This window comes from Eurytemora carolleeae, unplaced genomic scaffold, assembly GCF_000591075.1.
Source record: "Eurytemora carolleeae unplaced genomic scaffold, Eaff_2.0 scaffold1184, whole genome shotgun sequence".
Lineage (NCBI taxonomy): Eukaryota > Metazoa > Arthropoda > Copepoda > Calanoida > Temoridae > Eurytemora > Eurytemora carolleeae.
In genome coordinates, this window is record NW_019397161.1 from 65,847 (window position 1) to 93,690 (window position 27,844).

The 27,844-nt window shown below is 31.4% G+C and overlaps 2 protein-coding genes across 2 annotated transcripts; both read right to left on the minus strand.

Annotated features, from left to right (window-relative positions):
• Window positions 1–417: 417 nt before the first annotated feature.
• On the minus strand, window positions 418–2,817 carry LOC111712424 (uncharacterized protein YFR016C). The gene has a single exon (XM_023487024.1). The coding sequence runs from the start codon at window positions 2,815–2,817 to the stop codon at window positions 418–420; it is 2,400 nt and encodes a 799-aa protein (XP_023342792.1).
• A 1,006-nt stretch (window positions 2,818–3,823) lies between these two features.
• LOC111712422 (glutamate-rich protein 3) lies at window positions 3,824–27,133 on the minus strand. The gene is made up of 19 exons (XM_023487019.1): window positions 27,030–27,133; window positions 25,251–25,323; window positions 20,187–20,320; window positions 18,746–18,841; window positions 18,131–18,173; window positions 14,018–14,091; window positions 13,617–13,779; window positions 13,241–13,302; window positions 12,891–12,956; window positions 11,658–11,741; window positions 10,844–10,913; window positions 10,560–10,629; window positions 9,843–9,966; window positions 9,510–9,566; window positions 8,778–8,873; window positions 7,536–7,693; window positions 6,014–6,215; window positions 5,248–5,323; window positions 3,824–4,204 (listed from the first exon to the last, which is right to left on the minus strand). The coding sequence occupies exons 1-19, from the start codon at window positions 27,113–27,115 to the stop codon at window positions 4,037–4,039; spliced, it is 1,902 nt and encodes a 633-aa protein (XP_023342787.1). The 5' UTR covers window positions 27,116–27,133; the 3' UTR covers window positions 3,824–4,036.
• Window positions 27,134–27,844: the final 711 nt, after the last annotated feature.

Consider the following 27,844-nt stretch of genomic DNA (forward strand, 5'->3'; position numbering starts at 1 on the left):
CAAATTCTAACAATTATCTAAAGTTATCAGTGATCAAATTCTAACAATAAATCAACTAGCTCTCCTAATATTATCCATGGACTTTCAAGTGACCCTACAAGCAAAGATGGCATTGCCCGATTCACAATGGTTCCTTTAAAAGCTTTGTCCTGATCGAATATTAATTATATATCAATATATGTAATTTTTAAAACTGATTATATTCAATTGTGGTTTCACTACAAAAATGATTTGTACATTTATACCGCAGAAAAACGAACAAGAAATAGCAAATTCAAATGCTTTTAAAACTAGAAAAACAACAACATCTTCCATATTTTTGATCAGATATCTTTGTGAATCAGACATTGTCATATATTCATGGAGGATCACTTGAAATTTGGCTTTGCAATCTCTTTAAGCTCTTTTAAATGAGTATTAACCATCTACGTCTGTCACAACTACTTCCACTCCTTCAAGCTTAGATCTTGAAATCTCAGCAGGAGGTTTTGGAACCGTTTCTTCCTGTTCTTCATGTTCCTTCGAGTTTTCCTTCACCTCTGCCAGAATCCCAACTTTGTTGGATTTAAAAGTCTTTATATTTGGACCCCCCGTTAGGGACATTATTCCAACAAGACGTTTTAGAAGAAAAAACGGTTTCTTGTCCTCCTGAACAACTTGTTCATCTTCTTCGCCTTCCTCCTCATTCTCGGAACCTGTTTCTGCATCAGAATCTTCTAATTCTTCATCTCCATCTAAAAAGTCATCTGAAGTGTATTTATGGTCAGAATCTTCAGTGGTGATTTTTGACGTGGTTTCAGTTGTTGAAACTTGTTCCGCTGCTCTTTCAGTTGCAGTGGGCTCTTTGGGTACTAATTCAGCTATTTGATTTTCCTTGGACAAATTCTTTTCCATTGTTGAATCATCCTTTGATACAATGGATTGTCTTCTTTCATCATCCAACTTTTCCTTTCTTTTTTTCATAAGCCGAGCAACCATTCCTATTGCTTTAAACCCTGATAATTTGGTGGAGTCTTGAGAATCTGTTTTTTCCGCAAACTTTGCAACAGATGTTTCAGGTGTTTTTGGTCGCTCGTCTAAGACTTCGGATTCATCATCCTCATCCTCATAATAATAACTAGTTTCAGAATCATATTCGGTGTATTCTGAGGTATCTTCAACAATAATCTCTTTGGGTTCCTCTAAATTATCTTTTAAGTTTTTATTCTTTTCTTTTCGAATTTTAGATACATTTTTTCTAGCTTGGTAACCCCTGTATCTGGTCTGAATTTTTGTAGCAGCTCGTTCTTCTTCCTTCTTATTCATATCATCCCTGACCTTCCACCCTCGGTAACCAGCTTGAATATTTGTTGCAGTGTCATTTATATCAGGATCCTCCCAGTTCACACTAGATCTAACACTTATATCTTCTTCAGCATTCTCAATAATTTGCGGTGTTTCTTTGGGATTCCAATCTTCAAGCTTTGAGCACTCAGTTGGTTCCGCTTGTTCTAGATTTAAATTAACATCTGTTTTTACTATGGTAGCATCTTTTTTATTTTCTTCTTTCATTTTTGCCACCTCTTTTCTGACCTGTTTCCCTTTGAAGCTTGTTTGAATTTTGGCTGCACTATCTGCTACTTCTGGATCATTTAGATCAATTTCTTCATTTGCCTTTTGTTCAGCCTCTTCTGTTTCTGTTTTGACAATGTTTCCTTCTGAATTGCTTTGACTTTGTTCTTCTTTCATTTTGGCTTCCTCTGTTCTGACCTGTTTCCCTTTAAAGCTTGCTTGAATTTTAGCTGCACTATTTGCAACTTCAGGGTCATTTAGATCAACGTCTATTTCTTCATTTGCCTTTTTTTCTATCTTTTCTGTTTCCGTTTTGACAATGTTTCCTTCTGAATTGCTTTGACTTTGTTCTTCTTTCATTTTGGCTGCCTCTGTTCTGACCTGTTTTCTTTTAAAGCTTGCTTGAATTTTAGCTGCACTATTTGCAACTTCAGGGTCATTTAGATCAATGTCTATTTCTTCATCTGCTTTTATTTTAGCCTCTCTTGTATCTATATCAGTGTCATTTTCCTTTGAAGGGTTTTGAATATGCTCTTCTTTCATCTTTGCCACCTCTTTTCTGACCTGTTTCCCTTTAAAACTTGCTTGAATTTTAGCTGCACTATTTGCAACTTCAGGGTCATTTAGATCAATGTCTATTTCTTCTTCTATTTTATGTTTGGAAGCTTGTTTCTTATCTTCTTTGATTTTTTCCACTTCTTTTCTTGCTTGTTTTCTTTTGAAACTTGCTTGGATTTTAGCTGTACTATTGGCAACTTCGGGATCATTTAGATCAATATCTATTTTTTCAGAAATCTCATTATCATTTGAATCAAAGTTTTTCAGATCATTTACTTTTGAATGTTCCTCAATTATCGATTCATCTAAGTCTATATCAACATCTGTGCTAGCCTCATCTTTACTAGTTATAACTTCAGAGGGATAATTATCACTAGCAGCAGATGTTTTATTATCTTCGCCAGCCAGTTCTTTTAAACCCAGAGACAGTTTATTTCTTCCAAAAATAAATTTTCCCATTAGTCCAACAAGTCTAAAACTTGATATTTTGCAAGATTTTTCCCCTTCGTTTGATTTCCTGTCTGTATTCCTTGCATTTGGTTTGACCAGTTTTTTATCAAGAGCATTATTGTTTAACAGATTTTTTGATTTTTTAACAGAAGATTGTCTCGGCCTTGAGCTTGATCTTTTCCTTCTTTGCTTAGATGTATCACTGATAGAATCACTTTCCGTTTCTGTTTTTCTTTCTTTCCTTAAAGTGGTGTTCATATTGGATATCTGTCTCGTTTTTGGTTCAGAGTTCAATTTTGCGGATTTTTGTCTGCTCCGAGGAATTTTTTCCTGAAATGAAATGTGTCTTTGCTTTTTGTCAGAAATAAACTGGAATATTTCTAATCTAGATTTTGCCTACACTAAATTAATAGTTATTTATAACAAACATATATTTAGAACAAACAAAAACACTTGAACTTTATTAATTGCCAGTATTGCAGATTTCACTATTCTCACAAGATACAGGTGTAAAATTACAAAAAATAACATTAGATGATAAAAACAAGCACAATATACTAAAGACTAATTGAAAATCTAGGTTTGAAAAATGAGGCGACATTCAATATGGCTTTTAGTTGAAGCTAATTTTAGAAAAGGTTGCAAGACAGTACAAATTCTATAATGAATAGATAAGCACTTTAAGGCCTGTATTAGTGGTAATGTGCAAGTAATTCAAAAAAAAATATCAATTTTTAAGAAAAAAGACTAAATCAGTTAAAGCTGATAATTTTAAATGGTTTCATTTGTTATTAAAAATTATCTTTTAAAAAATTTAATGATTCATGTCATTAAGGCAGAAGAATCTAATGTTTCTGGATTTATTTTTCAAAAAAGCAAAATGTCAAAGAATAAGCGTTCTTGGTAAAATTGAAGGAAAACTAACACAGGCCTATAATATTACATTCAAAAGCAGTTTACATTTAATTTAGTCTAACTACCAAGCGGGTTAGACTGTACAATTCTCATTGCGTACAGTTGTACATTTATAAAACATTCATAGACCATAGCAGAGACCTATTAAAGTCAAAAACAGGATTCATTGTGTACAGCACAGTGCACACTGCACACTGCACAATATCATGGGCTTTAATTAAGATGTCAATTTTTCGCATTCCGTTTGTAGATAATATTTGGTTTTGTTGGGCCTTAATGATCAAGTTGAATTGTCATGACATAAATCGATAATTCTCAAAAATAAGATTTTTTAGTCATAAACACTACGGCCCCCCCCCCCCCCCCCCCGATTCTTCTCCGGTGAAAATGTATATTTGTGGCCAAAACATGTTGACTAAAATAGATCTCTTTTCACATCATCCAGACTCTACAAACACCAGGCATAAAGAATTTCAGACGACAATAAAAAATTAATAAAGTTGTAAAATGTCGTCTTCAAAATGGTATTCCCTGCTGGTGTTTTTAAAGTGTGTTTTCTCAATTAATCAGCTTCACTTACTTTCTGCGAAGAATCAGTCGGAGTGTTGGACAAAGAGGATCTACAGGATCCTTCAACTTCATCAGCAAAAGAATCATTTTCATACTCTTTGCTCTCCTCAGGATTCTCTGAGTTCTCATCTTCATAAGTTTCTTCCTCATATGAATACTCCTAAAAATAAGTGTTTCACAATGTAAATCTAGGAAGTTGGTAACGTGAAAAAAGCTCCATTTGGTGAGTTTTTGAAACATTCTTTTCTCCATAGCAACTTTTTAACTTTTATTGTAAATTGGTCATTATTTAGATTCTTTCTGTGTGACGAATTTTTGGTCTCTATAAATATTTAATTTTTCTGTCAGTGTTTTATAAAAATCAAAAATTAAGGATAAATTTATTAGAATTTTAAAGCTGGTTTAAGTCTGTAAGTGAAACTAAAAGGAGTGTAAAGTTTTAATTTTGAAAAAATCTAAATTCCTGATTTTATTTGTCAAGGAGGCTGTGAATTGCTCATCTATACATGCAGGCTCATCAAAATTAAGTTTACAGTGCCTTTAAGGTGGACCTACAGGGTGTCCCACGAAACATGACAGTTGGTAAATAGTTTAGAATGTCTTCTTCCACAGTTTGTTAAGTTGTTTAATACCAAAGACAATAATAAAAATATAATATAGGAGTAATTTTATAGTAAAATTAACTTGAAAGTAAAATATGTTTGAGCAAAATAGTTTTTAAACGAAATAAACTGCAAACAGCCTTTAATATCTAATACTGTCTATGGAAGACGACATTCAAAACTATTTACCAACTGTCACGTTTCGTGGGACACCCTGTACACCCTTTGAAGAACTACTCACGTGGATCTAACGGTTCTGTCAATATTCCAGAAAGCTGTGACTTTCAATCACAATTTGACCAATCAAACATAATTTGTTAGCCTTTTTTTATAAAGTTTTTTTTTGTTGGCATATGCACTTTGAATGAAAATGTAAAAAATAAACAAATCCGTAAAGTAAATGATTATTGAATATAGACCAAAACACGTTTGATTTCAAATAGAAGAAACCGAATGCTGCTCACTCTGGTTAGTCCGGGGTGTACTGTATATAACATGCCATGTCATCCATTAAAAATCGTAAATTTAAATGAACATGGCTTTTTTATGTTTCTCGTGTTTCTTATTGTTAATAATCAATCAATTTGAATTTAAAACTTACAGCATCTTGTTTTTCATTTTCAAAATCACTTTCATAATGATTTTCAGGTTCAGGTTCCTCTCGGGGTTTTTGCTCCCTAAACAAAAACTGTCAAATATCCAGAATATGTTGTTTTATCATACAGGGGTGCCCAAAAAAGAATGAGATAACGACCTTGAACTCTTGAAGTGAAAAGAACTGAAGGTAGATTTTAACTTAAAGCTTGATATGATTAAAAACTTGAAAAAAATAAATACTGAGGTTTACAGTTGGAGAAAGGGTTACAAACTTACAAGCGAACAAAAAATTTCGCGAAATTTTGCAAAAGGAAGCAAAAAACACTAATTTCTAATTTCCCAACAGCAACTTTCCCAACATCAATTTCCCCGTGCAGTAAAAAAAGTAACTTCCCCAACAACAATTTTCTTTAGCAATATACCATTTAAAAATAAGTTTACGTCAAAATAACAAGTTCAAACTTCGGAATGTTCTATAATGCTCAACAAATTTTAGAAACTTTAGAAAATTTTAGAGCAAAATAACATTGGTTAAATGTCACACTTCTAAAAATTACAGTGAGAGCCTGGAAACTGTAGGATAAGAAGACGATATCCAAGCAAACTAAATACTGCTTGATGTAGTTTGAAGCGAATAAAGCAATTGTTTTAAAAGTTGCACAATTCTTTTGTGTGTAATGTTTTATGTTTTATAAACGGTCGTCTTCTTTTTCCTTAATTTTATGAGTTTCACTGTATGTTAAGATACAGACAGGTAGAATCTATCAAACCTTCTAAGATAATGTCTATCTCCCCTTACAGCAGTGTAGGTGTGCTCCTCTTCCATTCTCTCGGTGTAGGTCAACCTCTGACCTCTAGCTAGACCTTCCTGACCTTCCTGACCTCTTTGAGCTCCTTGAGCTCCCTGGCCTCCATTGGAAGACTTCCTGTTAGGTCTCGAGGGAGGAGAGGGGGAAGGAGACAGAGGGGAATCTAAAAAATATATTATTGAAATGTTATATAAAGTGTTTTTTTTTCAGTCATGAGAATGTAAAACTAAGTCTTCTGTCTCAAATGTGGTCTGTAAAAGACTTATTTAATGATTTGGCAACGAAAAAAAGAAGTTGCATGGAGTCATGAATATAATGAAATATGTCAGTGTACATTTTCTCTGAGGTCTCATCCTTTTTGAGTAACCCTGTACATTCTACGTTAGACTGAAGTCAACTACTCAATAACATTTGTTGAACATTTAACAAAATGTTTTGAATTTCTACTATGCAACCGGATAAATTTTCTCATACCATACATCGGAAGAATTTATCAAATGTCGTCTTGACAATTTTTCAATAAATTTTATACTATTTTACGTAAATCTCAGTATTTGTGAAAATAAATAAATAGCCATGAATATGCGGGAACAGTTTTATAGAGCTCTATATAATCATTTAATTAAAAAACTAAATACCTTCCACATTCCATTATCAGAAAGTGAAGAATACGACATTTGATGAGTTCTTTTGATGTATGGCTTGTTTAGGGTTTTACTGTACTTGTGCGTAATATGACAACTTGAGGAGCTACGAGATCACAAACTCGTTCTAGATTGAAGTTATTTAATTATATTTTACTAGTTGAAGGGGCCGGCGTTGCCCGTGGAAAAATAAAAATAAAAAATTTTGAAAAAAAAATTGAAATTTTTTTTTGGCCAATGACACCCCTCAGCCACCAATGAGTGTCCACAAGAAAATTCAGTCCAATCGGTCCCGCCGTTTGACCAGCTATACGCAACATATACATAAATGTCTTGTTTTATTATATAAATAAATAGTTGGATTTTAGAGACATTTAAATGTTAAATCATTGATAAGTAAAGTCGTCTTTGTGTCCTAAAACATGGCGTGAATATTAGACATTTTTTATCTTCATTAATTTCTCATTGGATGAACAAAACTATCTGCAGACCACAATTTGGATATCTTGTGATAACAAGTGTCCGACCATAAGAAATGTGAAATTTGTTTTTTGGGCAAGGGTTCAATTGATGATTCATTTTTATTTCCTCTTTTTAAGACAATTGTTTAAACCAATTGGATTATGTTAACTAAATTAGCATAAGCAAATTGTATATGAGACAGTGTGAAATATTCAATTCTTTGATAGAATTGGAAAAATTAGCGCGGTTCACTTAATACGCGCTTATTTGGCGGTCATCAAAATGTTGCGATAATAAGCGATTTTTGTATTTCGAAATTTCCAGTGCGGAACAAATATAATACAGAGGATCAAGATACATTCTTTATTGATACTCACATCTATACTCCTCCACTCTCGAATACTCATACTCTTCAATATCCTTAGACCTCTCCTTCTCCTCCTCTTCTTCTTCTTCTTGTTTCATCTTTTTCTTATTATTCCTCCGTCGTTTTCTCTTCTCTGAATCCGGAGTATCAAGGAGAAGATGAGTTGATCTGGAATCAAATTTAATCAATTGCGAGAAGTTTACGGTAAGCAAATAATTAAAATGGGGTTAGTCTGAATCCTAATCAAATTTAGATTCAATGAAAAAAAAAGTTACTTCTATCTGTTGCTACGTATTAATAAAGAGAAAAATGTTGAAAATGATTTTTTTCCCAGAGCAAAGTATGGCACTCAAACCATAAATAATTCAATTAAATTTTAAACTTCTCTTTCAATATTACTTAAATTAAAGTCATTTGAACTTTTACATTTAATAATGTATAAAATATAAATAGAAGTGTATTTTTGAAAATATTCATTACTAACATTTATGTATCGGATTGTTCTTAGCTAATTATACTAAACACTTTGTTAAGTTAACAGTATTTTCCTTTCTTTTAAAGTTGCTGTTTGTCAACCATCTTCGTTTATTAATGATCTTAGTTCGTTTGATCTTAGTTCGTTAACGATCTTAGTTTGTTAACTATCTTAGTTCGTTAGGGATCTTAGTTCGTTAGCGATCTTAGTTCGTAAGCAATCTTAGTTCGTTAGGGATCTTAGTTCGTTAGGGATCTTAGTTCGTTAGCGATCTTAGTTCGTTAGCGATCTTAGTTCGTAAGCAATCTTAGTTCGTTAGGGATCTTAGTTTGTTAGCGATCTTAGTTCGTTAGCAATCTTAGTTCGTTAGGGATCTTAGTTCGTTAGCGATCTTAGTTCGTTAACAATCTTAATTTTATTAACAAGGTGAATGTTGCCTTTATGTTTTGATAAATTAACAACGGTGGCAATCTCATCTTTCATCAAGCCTTTTTAGATCACTTAAACATCATTATTATTTGTAAATGATGGAGTAATTATCGTTTAAAAATTGACATTTAAAAAAAAACAGGCTGTATAACTTATTTTCTGTAATTTGCATGCAATTTTAAACAGAGAACAAATAAGGAATGTCAGTGATATTTTGAGAAAAAAATTATTTTTCTTCCGTTTTTTTTCTTTATGAGCGGTTATTTCTTTTTGGTAACGATTTGAAAATCACCGTTCGTTTGTTACACAAATTTCTGTTAATTTTCAAAAATTCATTAAATTTGGTCCCTTGTTATTCTGTTCCCCCATTCATCATACTCTCCTCTGTACTTCTTCAACTTTGCCAGATGTTTTTGTGCCACAGGGTCTTTTTCAAGCATGCAACTAGAATATAAAATAGAATATAAAATGCAACTAGAATATAAAATAAAATATAAAATGCAACAAGAAAATAAAATAAAATATAAAATGCAACTAGAATATAAAATAAAATATAAAATGCAACTAGAATATAAAATTGAATATAAAATGCAATTAGAATATAAAATATAAAATGCAACTAGAATATAAAGTAAAATATAAAATCCAATTAGAATATAAAATGAAATATAAAATGCAACTAGAATATGAAATAAAATATAAAATGCAATTAGAATATAAAATGAAATATAAAATGCAACTAGAATATGAAATAAAATATAAAATGCAATTAGAATATAAAGTAAAATATAAAATGCAATTAGAATATAAAACATGACTCATTCACAACAGCACCCTTAACAGCATCGCATGATCAAGAATGATCTGAGATATTGATGTTTTTAACCTTGTAAATTGAATATTTTCAAGTGTGGCTGCCCTTTAAAGTAAATTGCGGATTTTTCCTACAGAAATTATGATCAAAATTGTCAAAAATAAACACGTTCTGAGCAAGATTAAATATTAATTAATCAATTAATTAAATAATTTTCTTGAAAAATTTCTTTTTTATTTGAAAAGTCCAAATGAATAAGAACAAACCGTAGACATGGATCAGCACCCTCTACTCCAACCAGAGTAAACATACCCTGTCCCAACCTTAAACAAATACATATTTACTAAACTGAAATCATAAAAAGAGTTTAAAGTACCATTGCCTAGGTATAGTTGAGTTAACTGAGCGTGCAATTATACAGAAAAATATTGGGATTATTTGATGAGAGAATTTAAGATGATATACGTTCCTGAAAAACAAATTAGTTGTCTTTTAAAAAAAGATCAAAAGAATAAATTGCTTCACCATTGTCACTTGATTTCCAATTTTTTCATGCTTTCCGTTGAAAATACCCCTGGTTGTATAATCCCATTAATTACCTTGTTCCTACAATCCTCTTGCTCTCACAGCATGCTGATAATCTGACGTGGCATTGTTTGTTTACAAACATTGTTAAGCTAAACGGAAATCCTTCAACTCGACGCGATGTAAACCAAAATTCATCTAAAACAATTATTAATAATCTAATTATCATTAAATCAAATGTGTAGGTGTAAGGTAGCATTCCCAAATTTTGAATGGAATGTGATTATGTTATATGAAATTCTGGGCACATGATACAGACATAACAATTATATCTTTAATTATATCTATTAAAAATGAATAAGTATTATATTTGAATTAAATTGGAGTGTACCTAAAATTTTTTGCACCTCTGGGTTATCCAAATTTTCATATTTGTTCCCTGTTTGCTGAATATATGTTTAATACTTTGATTCCTATACCAAATCACATAAAAAGGAGTTTTGGTATAATTTTAATACAGTTTTTATCAGTTTCTCGAGCCAGGGACATCAGATAGAACTAATATTGGTCGCGATCAACTTATAAAATCTTTAGGCTTCAGCCTATACCCCCGATTATTTTACCATAGTCCCTTTAAGTTTAAAAGATACCGTTTGTTCATAGAACTTTTTATTTAGTGTTTTGATAACATTTCAAAATTGTATTCTATCAAAGTTTGCTTCTATTAAACTTTGCTATATTTTTAACTGAAAAAAAACATACAATAATGTTTTGTATTTGTACTCTCTAACCTCCTACAGCTAGGTATCCTTTGAACACCTCCAGGGTATAGGAACCTCGGGGCTGCTGGTGTACTGTCACCTGGGTAAAATCAAAATAAATATGTAAACAATCAAAATAAATGTAAACAATCAAAATGAATAAATAAACGATTAAAACAAATAAATAAACAATCAAAACAAATAAATAAACAATAAAAACAAAATAAATAAACAATTAAAACAAAAAAGTAAAAAGAAAGCTTGAGCAATTTAAAAGGAAAATATGTTAAAATTTTATTTTATAATGATTTAACCTCGTCAAGATAAGCAGGTATCACTGGACTCAGGCCTTTCTTTCCAATATTTTTATTTCTCATTCGAGCCCTGAAAACAAGAATAATACAGTGAGATCTATAAAACTATGGAATAGGAAGCAACATTCAGACATTCTTATTTCAATTTGATGATGTTACAGAGGAAATCATTTTACTACAGTGAATCCCAGAAATATGAATACATAGCAAGAGTTTTTTATAATGTCGTATTCTCAACGTATTAAAGATCAAATGCCACGGAAAAAAAGGTTTAATATATCAATTGTTTTCCTTAATATTTCAGGGCTATTAATTTACCTTGAATAAAAAATAAAAGGCAGTTTCTGAAGATTTATCAAAAAACGTATGACGTTCTACAATAATAACAACGATATTATTATAAATGGTATTCAACCCTTTGAAACTGGAAGCATATCAGCAGCTTTCTTTTTGTGCAGACCAATGATGAAGCATTACAGATCACATAATTTTAAAAATAAATTTCAAGACGACAACAATTTTCATGCACTCTGAGATGATTTTAAAGAATTTAAGCCGCGGTTTAAATCCGCCAAAACCCGGTTTAAATTATGCACCGGCTTAAATATTGAAACATTTGATACTATTTCAAGAGGAACCAACCATTTTTAAACCGTGGCTTAAATTTAAACCGCCGCTCAAATTCTTTAAATTCGGCCACTGGATATGTGATAAATACGATTTCAAGAGGAACCAACCATGTTTGAGCCGCGTCTTAAATTTGAGACGAAGATCAAATTTGAGACACAGCTCACTGGAAGAAGATTTTGTTTACCTATGTTCTACATTTCCAATATATCTTAGTGTTATACTGCTCTGTTTGTACTCCTCCTCTTTATAATTAGGTCTTGTAGGGGACCTGGAGTAATAAATAATAAGTTTTCATTTTTAGTCACCAGGTGGTGTTACAGTGGCGCCCATGGTGGCGGTTAATGACAAACCGCCCAATTACTTTTTTTATTCTCTGTTAATAATTTTTTTTTAATTCAGTTTTTAAACATACAGGAAAGATAGGCTAAACAAGTAAACATTCAAGTGTTCAAGTGCTCTTTCCCCCTTTTATTTTCAAAAAAATATAATCAACTGATTATATTAGTTATTGATCCAAACTTGATTGATTTAATTTCAAATCAAGTTTTCAAATTTATCAAATTGCGTGTCGTGTCTAGTTCAGAACTTTTAAAGTTAAATCATAATAGAATGCTTGAAATAAAATGCGTTAAAAATAATAATAAAGTTTTACTGTGCTGAGTAAAATTATGGTGAAACATGAATCAATGATATTGTTTAGTTTTTTCTAAACACTGATGAAATATTTTGTTTATCTAACAAACATTTCTACAGAGGTATTTTTTTAAATAACCCATCAGAAGCAAACAATATTCATAAGGTTACAAAACATATTTGAATTGAATATTGAAATCAGTTATTCTTGTCATAATTTTTTTTTATTTTTTGACAATCGTTGACAATTGTTATCAACTTTTGACAATTGTTAACAGCTTTTGACAATTGTTAACAACTTTTTACAATTGTTAACAAGTTTTTACAATTGTTAACAACTTTTTACAATTGTTAACAAGTTTTTACAATTGTTAACAACTTTTGACAATTGTTAGCGACTTTTGACAATTGTTAACAAGTTTTTAAAATTGTTAACAACTTTTTACAATTGTTAACAAGTTTTTCCAATTGTTAACAAGTTTTTACAATTGTTAACAAGTTTTTACAATTGTTAACAACTTTTTACAATTGTTAACAAGTTTTTCCAATTGTTAACAAGTTTTTACAATTGTTAAAAAGTTTTTACAATTGTTAACAAGTTTTTACAATTGTTAACAAGTTTTTACAATTGTTAACAAGTTTTTACAATTGTTAACAAGTTTTTAAAATTGTTAACAAGTTTTTACAATTGTTAACAACTTTTAACAATTTTGTTAACAACTTTTTACAATTGTTAACAAGTTTTTACAATTGTTGACAATTTTAAATTTTTTAATAGTTTTACCTGTGACGTGGCTGAGGTGCAGTGTTGGGCCTAGGATTCTGAGAATTAAATTCATTTTCAGGCACACTAATAAAACAATAAAAGTTTTTTTTTATTTTAACAGCGTTTAAGGTTTTCCATTAGACTTCTGTTTACTTTTAGCAAACAGAAATGAAATCCCACTGCAATGAGAACCAGATAACTCTCGGAGATGACTTTTAGACTCATGTTATGGTTTTTAATAGTTATGAACATGAAACACAGCAACTTTTTACAAGTGTTCAATGTTTAATATCATACAAGCTTTTACCCTCTATAATTTTTTTGCTAAACATTTTTAAAGCATAAATTATTTATCATATTTTGTTCACCAAATATTTCTGATTTGTTTGCTGGCATTGCTACTCTGAGGTCTACGAGAGGGTTCAATGGCCTAAATAAAAAATCTTATATGAATTAGTAAGGAAAGGAAAGAGGTAGGTTTTACATCAATGTACCCTGTACACTGTACACTGTACATGTGTACCGGGTTACCGACAAAGTATTAGACGTTGTTGGCCATTTAAATTTGCTTTTTATTATATATGGTATGAGAATCAAAAGGACATAATTTCAAGTCACTCTCCATTTATTCAGTGGCATCCGCAGATCTGATATGCCGGGGCATGCACAAATTTAAATGGGTTTTACTATGTACACTGTACAGTGTACATTGTACATTGTACAGGATGTATTGTAAAAAGTTACCTGTACAGCATATTTATCTGTGTTGAAGGGATGAGCGCTTGAAGATCTTGTTGCTGGGACTCTAGGATATCCGTTGATTGAAGTGGACACCTGGCGGCCATGTTGACGACCAGTGGAACTTCGAGCTCTTCGGCTAGTACGCAGCTTAGGGCCATTCACACGTCTGTAATGATCATTTTTAGGGTCGTTCACACATATGGGAAAATGATTTTAGAGTCACATACTTGTCTTAAATAATTATTCGTTTTAAATATCTGAGATTGTTGTTGGAATTTGTATTATTTTTAGACTTTGGATTTCAGAAGGTCTTCCATAAAGATAGAAAAGAAAAAAAATTTACATCATAACAGGAGCTGATTTTATAAAAATTTCAACGTTGAAAGAAAAATGAATTTGTATACCTTGCAGGAGCCGATACAGGTCTCAGAACATATTCAATCTCATAATTAATAATATCGACTATCTTCTTTATTTCCTAAAAAATGCAGATTTAAAGAACTGTAAGCGTAATCTCAAGTATAACCTACAATGTGCAGAATGACAAGCTCGATTAATTCAACTGCACTCATCAACATTTTTCCACGTAAGGATGATAGAGATATTCTTATTTTTGCAGCTGAAAATTTAGTGCTGGAAGACTCAAGGTTAGATTGTACGTACAGTGTACACTCCCTACTATATTGTACTGCACTTGAGCTTTCCTGCGCCCAAAAATTAAGACAGGGTATCGTTATGAAAACCAGTTTTAAAACCCGGGTTTCACGAATGGGGTCAGGCAGTTATGTGATTATCAATATTTTTGTAATGCAATACTATTTTTATCAGTTTTTTTATATTCTCCATTTTTTCAAAAATCAAAATCTACACAAATGTTAATACCCCAAAAAGGAAACTCGGGAGTTTCGTTCAACGATAGTCTTTTAAATTTCGGGCTCTTAGCTGAATATGTAAGAAAGTATCGTTGAACACAAGGTACATAATGCAAGGAAAGTTAATTGCGGTCGCGTATACTCTGCGTACATATTGATACCAGTTCTCTCTGGGCGGAATAGATGCATCAGTGTTCGTTTAGTATGCGAGGAGGATAAAAGCATTGAGTTTTGATAATTTTGAAAATTCAGATAATAGTTTCATATGACCAGAATATGTCATAGCTCATTTTTGTGAAAATGGATTCCATGTCAGGCTGTGACATCCGGCTTGTGTTTACTTTTCCGCCCAAAGACAGTAAACTGCAGTACAAAAAATGCGTACATCTCTGAAATACATTTCCTTGCATTAGTTCCTTGGTTGAAGGAACTCCCAAGTTTTCATATTGGGCACATACATTTCATTAGAAGGGGATTTTATTGGTTTGGCGTACTGTCCTGTTTTGCCTTGTATATTGGCTGTATGTAGTGTACTGTAAAATTTACTCTATGAGGTTCAAAGCAGGGCGTGGAAACGTCATGGGGGGGTGTCAGTACCAAAAGAGTGTGTGTAAGGTTTACCGTACCAAAGGTGTGTACTGTAGGTTTATACAGTACGTAAGAATCTCGGGATTTGTACAGTCTAGGAGAGTACATTTGTTTATTGTTAATTGTTTACTTAAAAATAAGTTAATATACATGTAGCATATTATTTACATATTTAAGTCAACACTATAAGCCAAATTTTCATACAAAGAATATAATTTGATTAAAGTTTGCAATAAATTAGTCGTTATTCAAGCTTAATTATAATTGACAACATTGTTCTGCAATTTCCTTGACTGTAGTCATGTTGTGTGTCTGTACCAAAAGAGTGAGTGTAAACTTTACCGAACTCGTCCGCAAAGCAGTGCGACTGGCTTTCTCATGCCAGACCAGGGCCACTTCTTTTCCCTTTATTCTTATTCCCTGATTCAAAGTCGGCCTGATACTTGAAATGATCTGGAGTTTTCAAGTGTGGGGTCTATACATTTGCATACAGGGTGTCCCACGAAACATGACAGTTGTTGAATAGTTTTGAATGTCTTCTTCTATCAACTTTATTAGATATTAAAGACATTTTGCAGGATATTTCGTTCAAGAAATCTTTTACTTAAATATTTTAATTTGATATTAATTTTGCTATAATTTGACTGCCATAAAATATTTTTTACTATGCATTTTAGTATCAAGCAACTTAAAAAATTATAGAAGAAGACATTTGAAACTATTCACCAACTGTCATGTTTCGTGGGACACCCTGTACATTTGATTTAATAAATCAAAAATCAAGAAGAGAATGGAATAGTATGAAACGATCTACAAAACGGCTTGACCCCATTCATAAAACCGGGTTTCCGATACTGGGTTTCAGTAAGATACTTTGTCTTAAGTTTAGGACTCTGGCACCATTTCCAGCTTTATAAATATGAATATCTCTATTCTCTAACATTCTATAACATAGTACTTGATCAGAGAAAAGTTTCTAAGGTACCGTTGTAAATTGGACATGCTAATGGAAGGTCACTTGACATTGCGTTACAGACACAGTCCCTTACGATATGAAAATTTTAAAATAAAGAAAACAATGTAATCTATTATAAAATTGGCATCTTAATGATTTAGTTGATTTCACAGAAATTTTTTAATTTATTTTAGTTCTATTATATTTCTAATTTAGATCAAACTGATTAAATCAGTTTTTATCATAATAAAAACATTTAAAAACCATTTATATTTATTTTTAAGCAAACTCAATTTTTTTTAACTTGAATATTTTTAAGCTTAACCTAACTACAAGCTGGATGAATTTTGAAATTGTGGATTTTAATTTATCCAATATATCTTTATTTTGAGTCAAGTCGTATTAAAATGTTGGAAGATTTATATTTAATAAGCTAAGCATCTAAAAGATAAGAACTAAACGTGGCGCGAAGTGCCTTGCAGATCTAGTTTTTTTGTTGATTGATAGGTTTCTAGGTACAATTTAGGTCCTGGCTATATAGTCATTAAACTTACCCTGTGATTATTCCAAACTTGTACTAGACTTCCAACCTCAAATTTATTCTCATAAATATTGACATTTTTGACAAGAATTTTCTTACTCCTATATTTAAGGAGAGAGTGATTTTTTATATACACTGTACTGCACTGTACTGCACTGTACTGCACTGCACTACCCATAACACCTATTTTAATATACACTGTACTGCACTACCCATAACACCTATTTCAATATACACTGTACTGCACTACACATAACACCCATTTTTTTTGGCAATTTGCTCGCGATTTGGAAAAAATAATACACAGCATTGAATGAAATGAACTTGAAAAATGTCATTAATTCAACTTTTCAAGGCCTGCTCATTTTCGAAAAAAAGTGGGTAAATAATTTGTCATCTTTTCAGTTTAAGAGTGGTATGTCTGATTCACAACAGAACCCTCAAAAGCTTTTTAAGAATGAATAAGATGTTTAACTCTTTGAAAAATGAGTTATTTTAAATCTTGGGATTTTTTCAGGGGGCGGGCATAACTCTTCTAATTTTGCCTGGCTAGGTTTATACTGTACAGTGAATTTTGTCGAAAAATGTTTCCTTATGACTGAGTTGGTATCATAGAGTACAGTGGGTTTAATCCTAAGTACATCTATTTGTACGGTATTGTGTGGACAGTTAATTTTAATATTTTTCAACAATGAGATATTGTAGTGTCAAAAATTGTGTAAACAACGATGTTTCGGGTTCAGAAATTTTTCATAACATACGAAAANCTTTTGAACCTTTATCTGATCAATAATGTGAAAGATATTGTCGTTTTTCTAGGTTTTAATGTGTTGAATTCTGATTAATTTTTAAGGGTACTGTTGTGAATCAGGCATTGCCATCCATGCGTGTGGATTTTAGGTACTTTCCCAAAGGCCTATTCTCAAGGCCAATTTCCTAAGTGGCAACTTCCCAAGTGGCAATTTCCCAAGTGGCAACTTCCCAAGTGGCAATTTCCCAAGTGGCAATTTCCCAAGTGGCAAATTTCCCAAGTGGCAACTTCCCAAATGTTCAATTTCCTAAGTGGCAACTTCCAAAATGTTCAATTTCCTAAGTGGCAACTTCCCAAGGGTATTTTCCTACGAGTCAACTTCCCAAGGGTATTTTCCTAAGTGGCAACTTCCAAAATGTTCAATTTCCTAAGTGGCAACTTCCCAAGTGGCAATTTCCCAAGTGGCAACTTTCCAAATGTACAGTTAAGGTCTGGTTAGGCCTTCTATATCTCGATGGATTTTTTACAAAGTTATTAGTGCATTTATTTGATAAATAAAATAAGGGAAATCATCAGAATTAAAACTTTTTAAGCTAAAAAACTACCATAGCTTCCACAATATCACACTACTGATGTGAATCTACTATAGTCCCTTTCACAACCAATAAAAATGCTATTTACCTGAGGGTCCACCCTGCTATTACTGTTAGTAAATGCTATTTACCTGAGGGTCCACCCTACTATTACTGTTAGTAAATGCTATTTACCTGAGGGTCCACCCTACTATTACTGTTAGTAAATGCTATTTACCTGAGGGTCCACCCTACTATTACTGTTAGTAAATGCTACATCTCTAAAACAAACAATGTTATATTTACTTATATCTAAAGTGCAGATCCTAAAAAACAACTTTTAATCATAAAAAATCAAAACGACTGGTTTCCCTTTTTTCCTTAACTTGAATTCTAAATAGCATAACATTTATAAATTAATCTAGTCATCAGAACCCTAATTGAAGAAACAGAAATATAATATAGTGGTAAGTGATTATATTAATACAATGAAGACGACATAAGCTTTGATTGTTAAACAATCTTTTTTTATTTATAAGTTTAAAAGTAATCAAAGAGAAGCTTTTTAATTTACAGCTTCTCTTGACTTCTAAGTAATATCGATTTTTTTTAATAGTTAGAAAGCAAGTCATACTAATCTAAGAAAGTCACAGATTATGAATGCTCTACTAAATTCGTACCGGTCCTGCCCTATTCTCGAAATAAATACTTCCTCATGAATGGCTTTCATTCATTGTATATATTTCACGAAAAATCCCCCCCCCCCCATCAGTAAAAACAATAGTTTCCACTGGGTGTTTGGACCCCAATGGGTGATGCAAAAAACATTTAGCTTGGAGTAAAGTAATGTTACCTAAGTCCTGCTGCCTGCTCCCTTTCTCTTCTTCGTCTCTCCTCCACCTTTCTTCTTTCCATATCCTCTTGTTTAGACAGCTGACGCAGCTCCATCCTTTAAAGAGACTGTAGACGCGACCCTCCATGTATTCAGTGGAATTTCCGATTTGTCCCATCAAGAACAGGGTTACCCAGAAAGACTTCAGAGACGATTGTACAGAGTTTGGTTTGTCCGTTTCCTTGGATTCAGGATTCCTTCATCCTTGTAGCTCAAAACTGGCTTATTTCTGTGTTTAATCATTTTACCATCACAATAGTAAATCGAATGCAGAAAATAATAGTAAAACTTTAAACCGCTATATTTTTATAGTTTTGGGTCGTCTTTACAGTCTCATCCCTTGTGGGTAAGCCTGTATGATTAAGATATCCATGTTTTTCATTTTGAAAACTGATTATTTTCAACTATGTTTTCACTTTTCGCTTTAAGACAATTATTAATCATATAAGGTTCAAAGGGTACTGGTGTGAATTGTGCATCCTGCTTTTAGGTACAAATTGTTCTTTTAGCTATTATATCTATTATATCTATTATATTTATAGCAAAATTAATAGTTTTAAATTAAACGGCCATGGCATCGCGTGGGTTAACAAGATTAAATTGGATTTGATAATAAGATTTTTATTTTTTTGTTTCTTTAAACTAACAATTAAAGCATTTTTAATTCTTGTAAATTTCTATATATAGTCTCTGCAGAGTAGTTTCCAAGAATCTATTATAAACGAAATGATAAATCATTTTGACAAATTCTACGTCTTTTAGTTTGCAAGTAATTATCTTTTAAAATAAATTAATGCAGTGGACAATAATTACATTTAATTTTAGTTTAAAGGGACTGTACGCGTAATTTCAAGTGACCCTTCACACAAAGATAACAATTCTAGATTCACAACGGTACCCTCTGAACCTTTATCTGATCAATAATGTGAAAGATATTGTCGTTTTTCTAGGTTTTAATGTGTTGAATTCTGATTAATTTTTAAGGGTACTGTTGTGAATCAGGCATTGCCATCCATGCGTGTGGATGTTAGGTACTTTCCCAAAGGCCTATTCTCAAGGCCAATTTCCTAAGTGGCAACTTCCCAAGTGGCAATTTCCCAAGTGGCAACTTCCCAAGTGGCAATTTCCCAAGTGGCAACTTTCCAAATGTACAGTTAAGGTCTGGTTAGGCCTTCTGAGCCGCTGCAGGCTGCAAAGGGGGCGGAACGCTGCGGCTAGATCAGATTTGGGAAGTTGACGCTTTGGAAATTGCATATATGAGATGTTGCTATCAGGAAAAAAAAACGTATGAAGTTGCTGCTTGTAGAAATACATTGGGAGAGTACTTAGCATTATTATGTGGAAGGTCACTTGAAATTACGCTTACAGTCCCTTTTAACAAAATGATAAAATGCGCTAATACCTTCGTTTTCTGTCTTCCTCTTCCGTTCTTCTTCTTCTATCTTCTTCTTCCTTGGCATCTCTTCTTCTTCTTTCCCATTCCAGATTCATTCTCCGCCATTCCTTCTCACCAACCATTCGACCATCAGGAGTCATCTAAACACTTTTTTCTTTTACATTGTCTTCGCTTGATAGAGTGACATGTCAGATTCACAACTAAACTCTTAGAACTTTTACTTGATCCAGTATAATATAGATATGCATGCTTTAGTTTTTTAAACCTGTTTATTTTCATTTATTGGTTCTCTGTACATGTGACTTACGCATTTCTTGATAAAAAGATTAAGTCAAATTGGAGTTAAACACTTTTCGACTCAGAAAAAACGATGTTAGCAACCACATATTTGATCAGAAAATTAACCATGTAAACATGAATATCTAGTTTATTTTTTATCAGAAAAGCTTTTAAAGGTGTCGTTGTAAATTGTATTTACGCGTACAGTTCCTTTCAAGTATCTCAAAAATTCTCAACGAGTGTCCCAAAAAGACAGAAATAAAGGATTGTCAAAACCAGGTGTTTAAAAAGTACGATTTCAGCATTGACATAACATATCTATTTTTTTAATCTAATTTAATCGCCGGGCACTTAGCTAGTTTTTAATAATTAAAAATCACTAATTTGTTTGATAGTAATACAGAATTTTTATATTCATCAATTAACAGAAATAAATTGTGTTCTTTCAAAATCCAAATATAATACTTTTTGATATTAATAAATTACTATAGACAATATTTCTTAAAAAATTACCTTTACTCCATATCAAATAATATTATTAATATCAATTTGAATAATTATCAACAGGGTGTCCCAATAATCTTGGGGATCGAGAGACAGCTTGAAATTCGTCTTTGATTTCGAGGCATATAAAAAGTATTAAAAAAATTGACGAAGATAGATATAAGATATTTTGATTTTTCAAATGAACTGAGATTTGTACAAATTTTGCAATATTTTGAAGATTCAAAAATGGTAGACCACATTTTAAAAATCTCAAGACCGCGTTTTCGATTTAAGATGTTTAAACTGAAATATTGCAATAATTGTTTCCTAAAAAGATCCCACATGGATCGAAGACGATATAAAAGTCGTCACTTCATTCCCATGTTTATTGGGACACCCTGTATAAAAAATTAATACATCTAATAACTTAATGGAAAATATTTTAGAAATTATTAGGTTTGATTCAAATCAATTAATATCATTAATTTGACTAATAATCAATACATAACATTTTTAAAGTATAACAATATTTAACATGCTTTTTTCTATTTATTCATGAAATTGTAAAAAAGAAAAATCTATAAATCTTTTTCTCTGATAAATATGAATATAAATGGTTCTATTAATTCTAATCAATTATCAATATCAATTTGAATAATTGTCAAAATACTGTAAAAGTTCGTTTTAAGATCACTTTCTATTAAGTTTTGATATCTATCAAGCTTTTTACAATTTACAAAAAACAAAGGGAAGCTGACAATTGATAATTCATCTTTGTTCTGATGTTGATGTGTGTAAACACACTGTTTGAAGGCTGGATAGAAATCAAAAATTTAAATCGAAAGTTGTGTTCATTGTAATGATGACTGTCTGAAATTATCAAAGAGAATAGAATATATAAGAGTGGAATTTACTCGAAAAAAGTGTAAAACGGCCATTCTGTTGTACTGTTTCAGTACTGCCGGTGTACTTCACACATTTAAACTATTCATCCTTTTGGGCCCTGGAACATCATTTATAGAAAAGTTTTCTTGAAAATTATTTGATTTTCTCTAAATCAATTCTCTGTTAGCCTGTCATGCATTCCCGAGTTAATTTCAGCATAAACATTGATAAAAATCAATTTGATGTTTTTATTCAATAAAAATATATTTTTTAATTTGAAGTAATCAAACAGTAAAATCAATATAAAACGGCTCTGAGACAGCTAAGGGGCAGGCGGAAAGGGGGAAAGGGGGATACCAACCCTAAAAATTTGCGGGAAGCTTCTATATGTATTGATACTTCAATTCTATTTTAAGAATGGATTAAAAACATTTTCCCTTAACCCAAGCTATTAGCCTGAAGTGGCTTTTTTTGAGCTTTTAACGGTGTTTTTCTTTTTGATGCCATTATTCTTGAAGTAAGAATAATTTATGGCTATTTGTAATCAAAGAAAAGAAAAAATATTGCAAATTGCAGACAAAATAATTATCTAAATTGCCTTTGACAAAAGAAAGAATATTGCATAAATCTTGCAGGGAAGTTTTGCCCTTTTTTGCTATCTGATTGGATTTGAAAAAAATATTTTGATATTTTTAAATCTGAAATTTTTTTCTTTACTGGTTCATCAACCTTGCTGGATATCTGAGTAACGAGGGAGATATCATCATTTTCTAAATCCCTGACAAGGAGGGGGGGGGGGGGGGGGAAAAAAAAATGGTATCCCCCCCTCCTGGCTTTATCCTAGAATCCCCTTGCTAGAGTCGTCTTCTAATTGTTTTGCTTTTTTGGACAGCCAGTATGTGTTCTTCATTGATTTACGAATATCATCCAAATGTCGAGAAAAATAATTTTTTGTCATAATTGAAACCCTTATTACTTTTTGTTTGTTTTTGTTTTACAATGACATGAGAAAATGTTCACAATTAATTTAAAACAAGATATTAATTGCAGTATATTTTAAAAGAGTCTGGAGCGAAAAAGATTAACAATTCTGTAGGTATTCACTTTACAAACGACGATTTTACATTTTAATGTTTGATAAAATAATGATTTTAATTCACCTTAAGCAAATACACTTTTAAAGTTATTTGACAACTTTTTAAAACAAAGAAATTGGAATGGATATATCCAGGGATCATACTGTGTTTGTGTGATGTACTGCGTATAATTTGTGAAAACATTTCATGATTTGTACACTTTGAACTCCCTTTCAGGCTGAAAGGGACTGACAAAATTCATACCGAGGGATTGTGTTTAAATTCCACTCTAATATATTCTATTCTCTTTGAAAATTATATCATGAAAGAATCGGTTGGCTTCAAGCAAGGCACTAAGCATAAGTTTAATAATAATGATCAGAGAAGGGGGAATAATAGTAACCAAAATTCCCCCATACCCCCTGAGGATACTTATATAAACTAAATTAAACTAAATTCAACTAAACTAAACTAAACTAAACTAAACTAAACTAAACTAACCTAATCCAAAGTTAACTAAACTAAAATAAACTAAACTTAACTAAACTAAACTAAACTAAACTAAACTAAACTAAACTAAACTAAACTAAACTAAACTAAACTAAACTAAACTAAACTAAACTAAACTAAACTAAACTAAACTAAACTAAACTAAACTAAACTAAACTAAACTAAACTAAACTAAACTAAACTAAACTAAACTAAACTAAACTAAACTAAACTAAACTAAACTAAACTAAACTAAACTAAACTAAACTAAACTAAACTAAACTAAACTAAACTAAACTAAACTAAACTAAACTAAACTAAACTAAACTAAACTAAACTAAACTAAACTAAACTAAACTAAACTAAACTAAACTAAACTAAACTAAACTAAACTAAACTAAACTAAACTAAACTAAACTAAACTAAACTAAACTAAACTAAACTNAAAGTGCTCTTAGTGATCAAATTTAATAATTGCGTCTTTCATTGATACATGTAAGGGATTTAAGTAATATGCCAAGTGTAATTCTTTGATATGAACACCAAAGTAAACATTGTATCTGGAATAAATTTAAAATTCAAAATACACATTTGAGATCCAGTTTATTTAACCCTTAAAGGGACTGTAAAAGAAAAATGAAAGGAGCATTGTAGCTCTTGATCGCAACCCGTGAAAGTTTTATCTGATGTTCCTGTCTCGAGAGATTAGTATAAAACTGTGTCAAATTTATACGAAAATTCAAAAATATACAATTTTATATAGAAATAGTATGCAGACAGAGACACGTGACAAGTACACTTAACTCTCAGTGGCGGGAGTTCTTGTGACGTAATACGGACGTATAAGTAATATTTTCAATTATATCTATAAAAATAAAAGTAAAAATTATAAATAATAATTGGAGAAAACCTAAGTTACAAATGGGTTTCTCTGGGATATCTTTGTTTTCAGATTTTCGTATAAATGTGACACAGTTTTATATAAATTTCTCGAGACAGGAATATCAGATATATATATATATATATATATGATTAGCTTTCAGCCTATACCCCCTTTCATTTTTCCTTAACAGTCCCTTTTACAGAGAGGATGAGTACTTTACACCCTGCCTTTATATAGCTTCATGTTTCTAAACTAGAAACTTTTATGCACGAAAGGTATCAGAAAATAAATCTGTAAACAACAAATCAACCGTTCAATCAATCAATCAATCAAAAAATTAAATAATAAGTTTGATTTCAAATTATTAATGTTTAAAAAAGTATTAATTCAAAAATAATCCAGATAAAATTAAATGTATTCAAAGAACTTCTATCAGATGTACAGTGATAACCAAAAAACTTTGAAATAGGATGATAACTTTTAGATTCAAGTTACGACTTTAAACAGTTTAATGAACATTGAACATGAGACACAGCAATTGTTTAGTGTGAACAGAACCGTTTTACTTAATAAGTATCTAGTAAAACTATTTGTGTTGTAACATCATTAAATGCTTTAGTTTGCTATAATGTCGTCTTTCTATTTCATAGTTTTCTGGTTCTCGTTTTTAATTGTACTTCTGAGGTTCGTAATAGGTTTTTGTTCAATTTCTTACGTGAACAAATAAAAAGAAAAAATTAATTTTACTATGCATTATTTTTTTATTTTATCTTAAGAAAGAATTCTGCCGAATTGAAGGGCTCGCAATTACGCGCAAGATAAATTCACTGGCGTTGGAATCCCTAACTGTTGTAAATTGTACATGGAAAGTCACTCTAAATTATGTCTACAGCCTCTTTAGTGATCTCTGCCATTGTCGTTAATCGGACATGTCACATTATAAATGAAAGGTTGCTAATCTCTGAATAATACCTGTTTGATTCTTTGCAGGTGAATCTGTTTGCCCGGCTGTTGGAAGAAACTCCGCAAATGTTTATCAGCAACACTGGACAAAATAAGTATCAATAATTATGCAAAGATGGCCCGATTTACAAGTTTGAAATAGATTTTTGATTTTTGATCAGATTAAGGTTTCAAGGATATAGCTAGTTGTAAGTAGGACATTGCCATCTTTGCATGGAGGGTCACTGTAAATTACGGATTTTCAAAGAATGCAATGAGAGAATTAGTACAGGATCCACTTGAGTCATATTTTAAGAGATATCTTCAGATGTTTTTATTGTCAAAGGTTCTTGCTTTAGGCTTTAAAGGAAAACATAAACAAAATTTCTGTGTTAAAAGTTTCAGTTTTTATTTTTGAATGAAAATTATCTGATTTTTTTGTAATTGTAAAGATAAACTAATTGCCTTTGAATATGCAGAAAACTCAGCCTTTTTCAATTTTAAAATTTATGTAAATTTTATTGGGCTGCTGTTACAGAAAAAAAAACATCAAATAGTGTCTAAAGTGAGGGACCGTCCCTTTCCGCTCAAATTCTGAACGAAAAATCGGCTTTTTTCTCCGGCCACAGTTGTCTTTGAAAAGTAAGACTATTACCAATCAACAGTGAATATGCTGTTTAGTTTACCCTGAAATTACCCAAATAAGTGAACGGTCCCTTTAATCTTCAAATCCAGCTGAATAAATTCCCTTTATGAAAATATTCCTTACTTTGCAATAAACATATAATCGATATTTTATTGAGGGAATGTTTTCAAACTTATTCCTTTCTCTTCAATTAAAATATGGCCAGAGCTGAAAACTTTTGAATGCTTAATCTTCTCTTTTTGTTAATCTCATGATTAATTTAATCTTTAGTTTGTATTAACAAAAGCGTATTTAACTCAGCCAATCGCGTGGCTTTTGTAGAAACTTGTGCAGCCAATCAAAGAAGCCGGAAAATCTAAAATTTTTCGCGCCATTTAATGATTGAACTCTCAATGGTCTGAAACTGACAGAGCGAGAAAAAGAGCGAATTAAGCATGGGAAATTAAAAGTGTCCACATTTGATATTTAAATTAAGCAATCGGAATATCAATATTCAATTCTAAAATTCCCAGCTTTACTTTACTGTCTAATGAACAACATGAGAAACAGAAATAGTGCAGTGTAATCAGACCAATAATTTCTTTGCTCTGCTAAATCCGAAATCAGAATATGTTAAATTAAAATTGAGAAAATATATAAGTGTAAACCCATTTCATGGTCGACCCGGCCCTAAAAATTGATGCATAATTTCCATAGCTGTCTGGCGCTTATGCATTATGCATTTTCATAAAGCTCTCAGACTATATTTGTCAAAGGTCGAAATATTCTTAGCAAAAAAAACGTTTAGTGAATAGTTTGCAAAAAATGTCATGAATTATAATTTGGCGAATCATACATTTGGAAAACTTTTGCAAATTATTCCCATCAATTAATGCATAATCAACAACAAATTTGCTAATCAACTATGCATGAAGGTGCAAGATATCTTTGAAAAGGGGTTAACTTTGCTGCCGATCTTCTAGAAAATCGAAAATACGGAAAAATGTCTTTACAAAAATATTGTCTTCCAAAAATTATAATTCTGCAGCAGATGAAAATCGCCAAAAACTATACATATTTGAAAATATGCTAGTCATTAGTTCCGGAGACGAAAACATGGAAAAAATAGAAAATGGTAGACCACCCCCTGCCCCCCCCCCCTTTGTAATCAGGGTTAAACGTACCTGTTGTATTTGGCCAGCGTGTCTGGATTCCAATCTTTATAGAATTTAGATTGACAAAACTTCGTTTTCTCTTCAACCTTCGCCATTTTGAATTTATATCAGCTGTTTCTAAATCATTCAAAACGTCATTTTGAATTTATATCAGCTGTTTCTAAATAATTCAAACCTTCTCCATTTTGAATTTATATCAGCTGTTCCTAAATAATTCAAACCTTCGCCATTTTGAATATATATAAGCTGTTTCTAAATCATTCAAATCGCCATTTTGAATTTATATCAGCTGTTTCTAAATAATTCAAACCTTCGCCATTTTGAATTCATCAGCTGTTTTTAAATCATTCAAATCGCCATTTTGAATTTATATCAGCTGTTTCTAAATCATTCAAATCATTAAATGAACGTAATTTCGGGCGACTCTCCGACGCTACCCTTTAAACCTTAGTCTGTTCAAAACTGGCAGAGATATTCTTTTTTGTTTCTTCTTAAAATTTTTATTTTTAATTGCGGTTTTCTGTATATTTATGCGAAAGATCTGGAATACCACTCTAAACATGGATGGTCATTTTTTTACAGTCCATATATTTCAAAGGAAATCTGCAAGAAAAATTTCAGTTTTTCAGACAAAAAGCAAACCGTTTAAAGGGCACAGTTGGGGATCGGTCGTTTAAAATTAGATTCACAGTCGTTTTAATTGTAAAAGAATATTTTTTTAACAAAACGATATAAGTGGCTTTCCTTTCAGATAGAGTTTTAAAAGGCACTATATTATATACCGGCTACCATTTACAAGCCAGTATATTATATACCGGTTACCA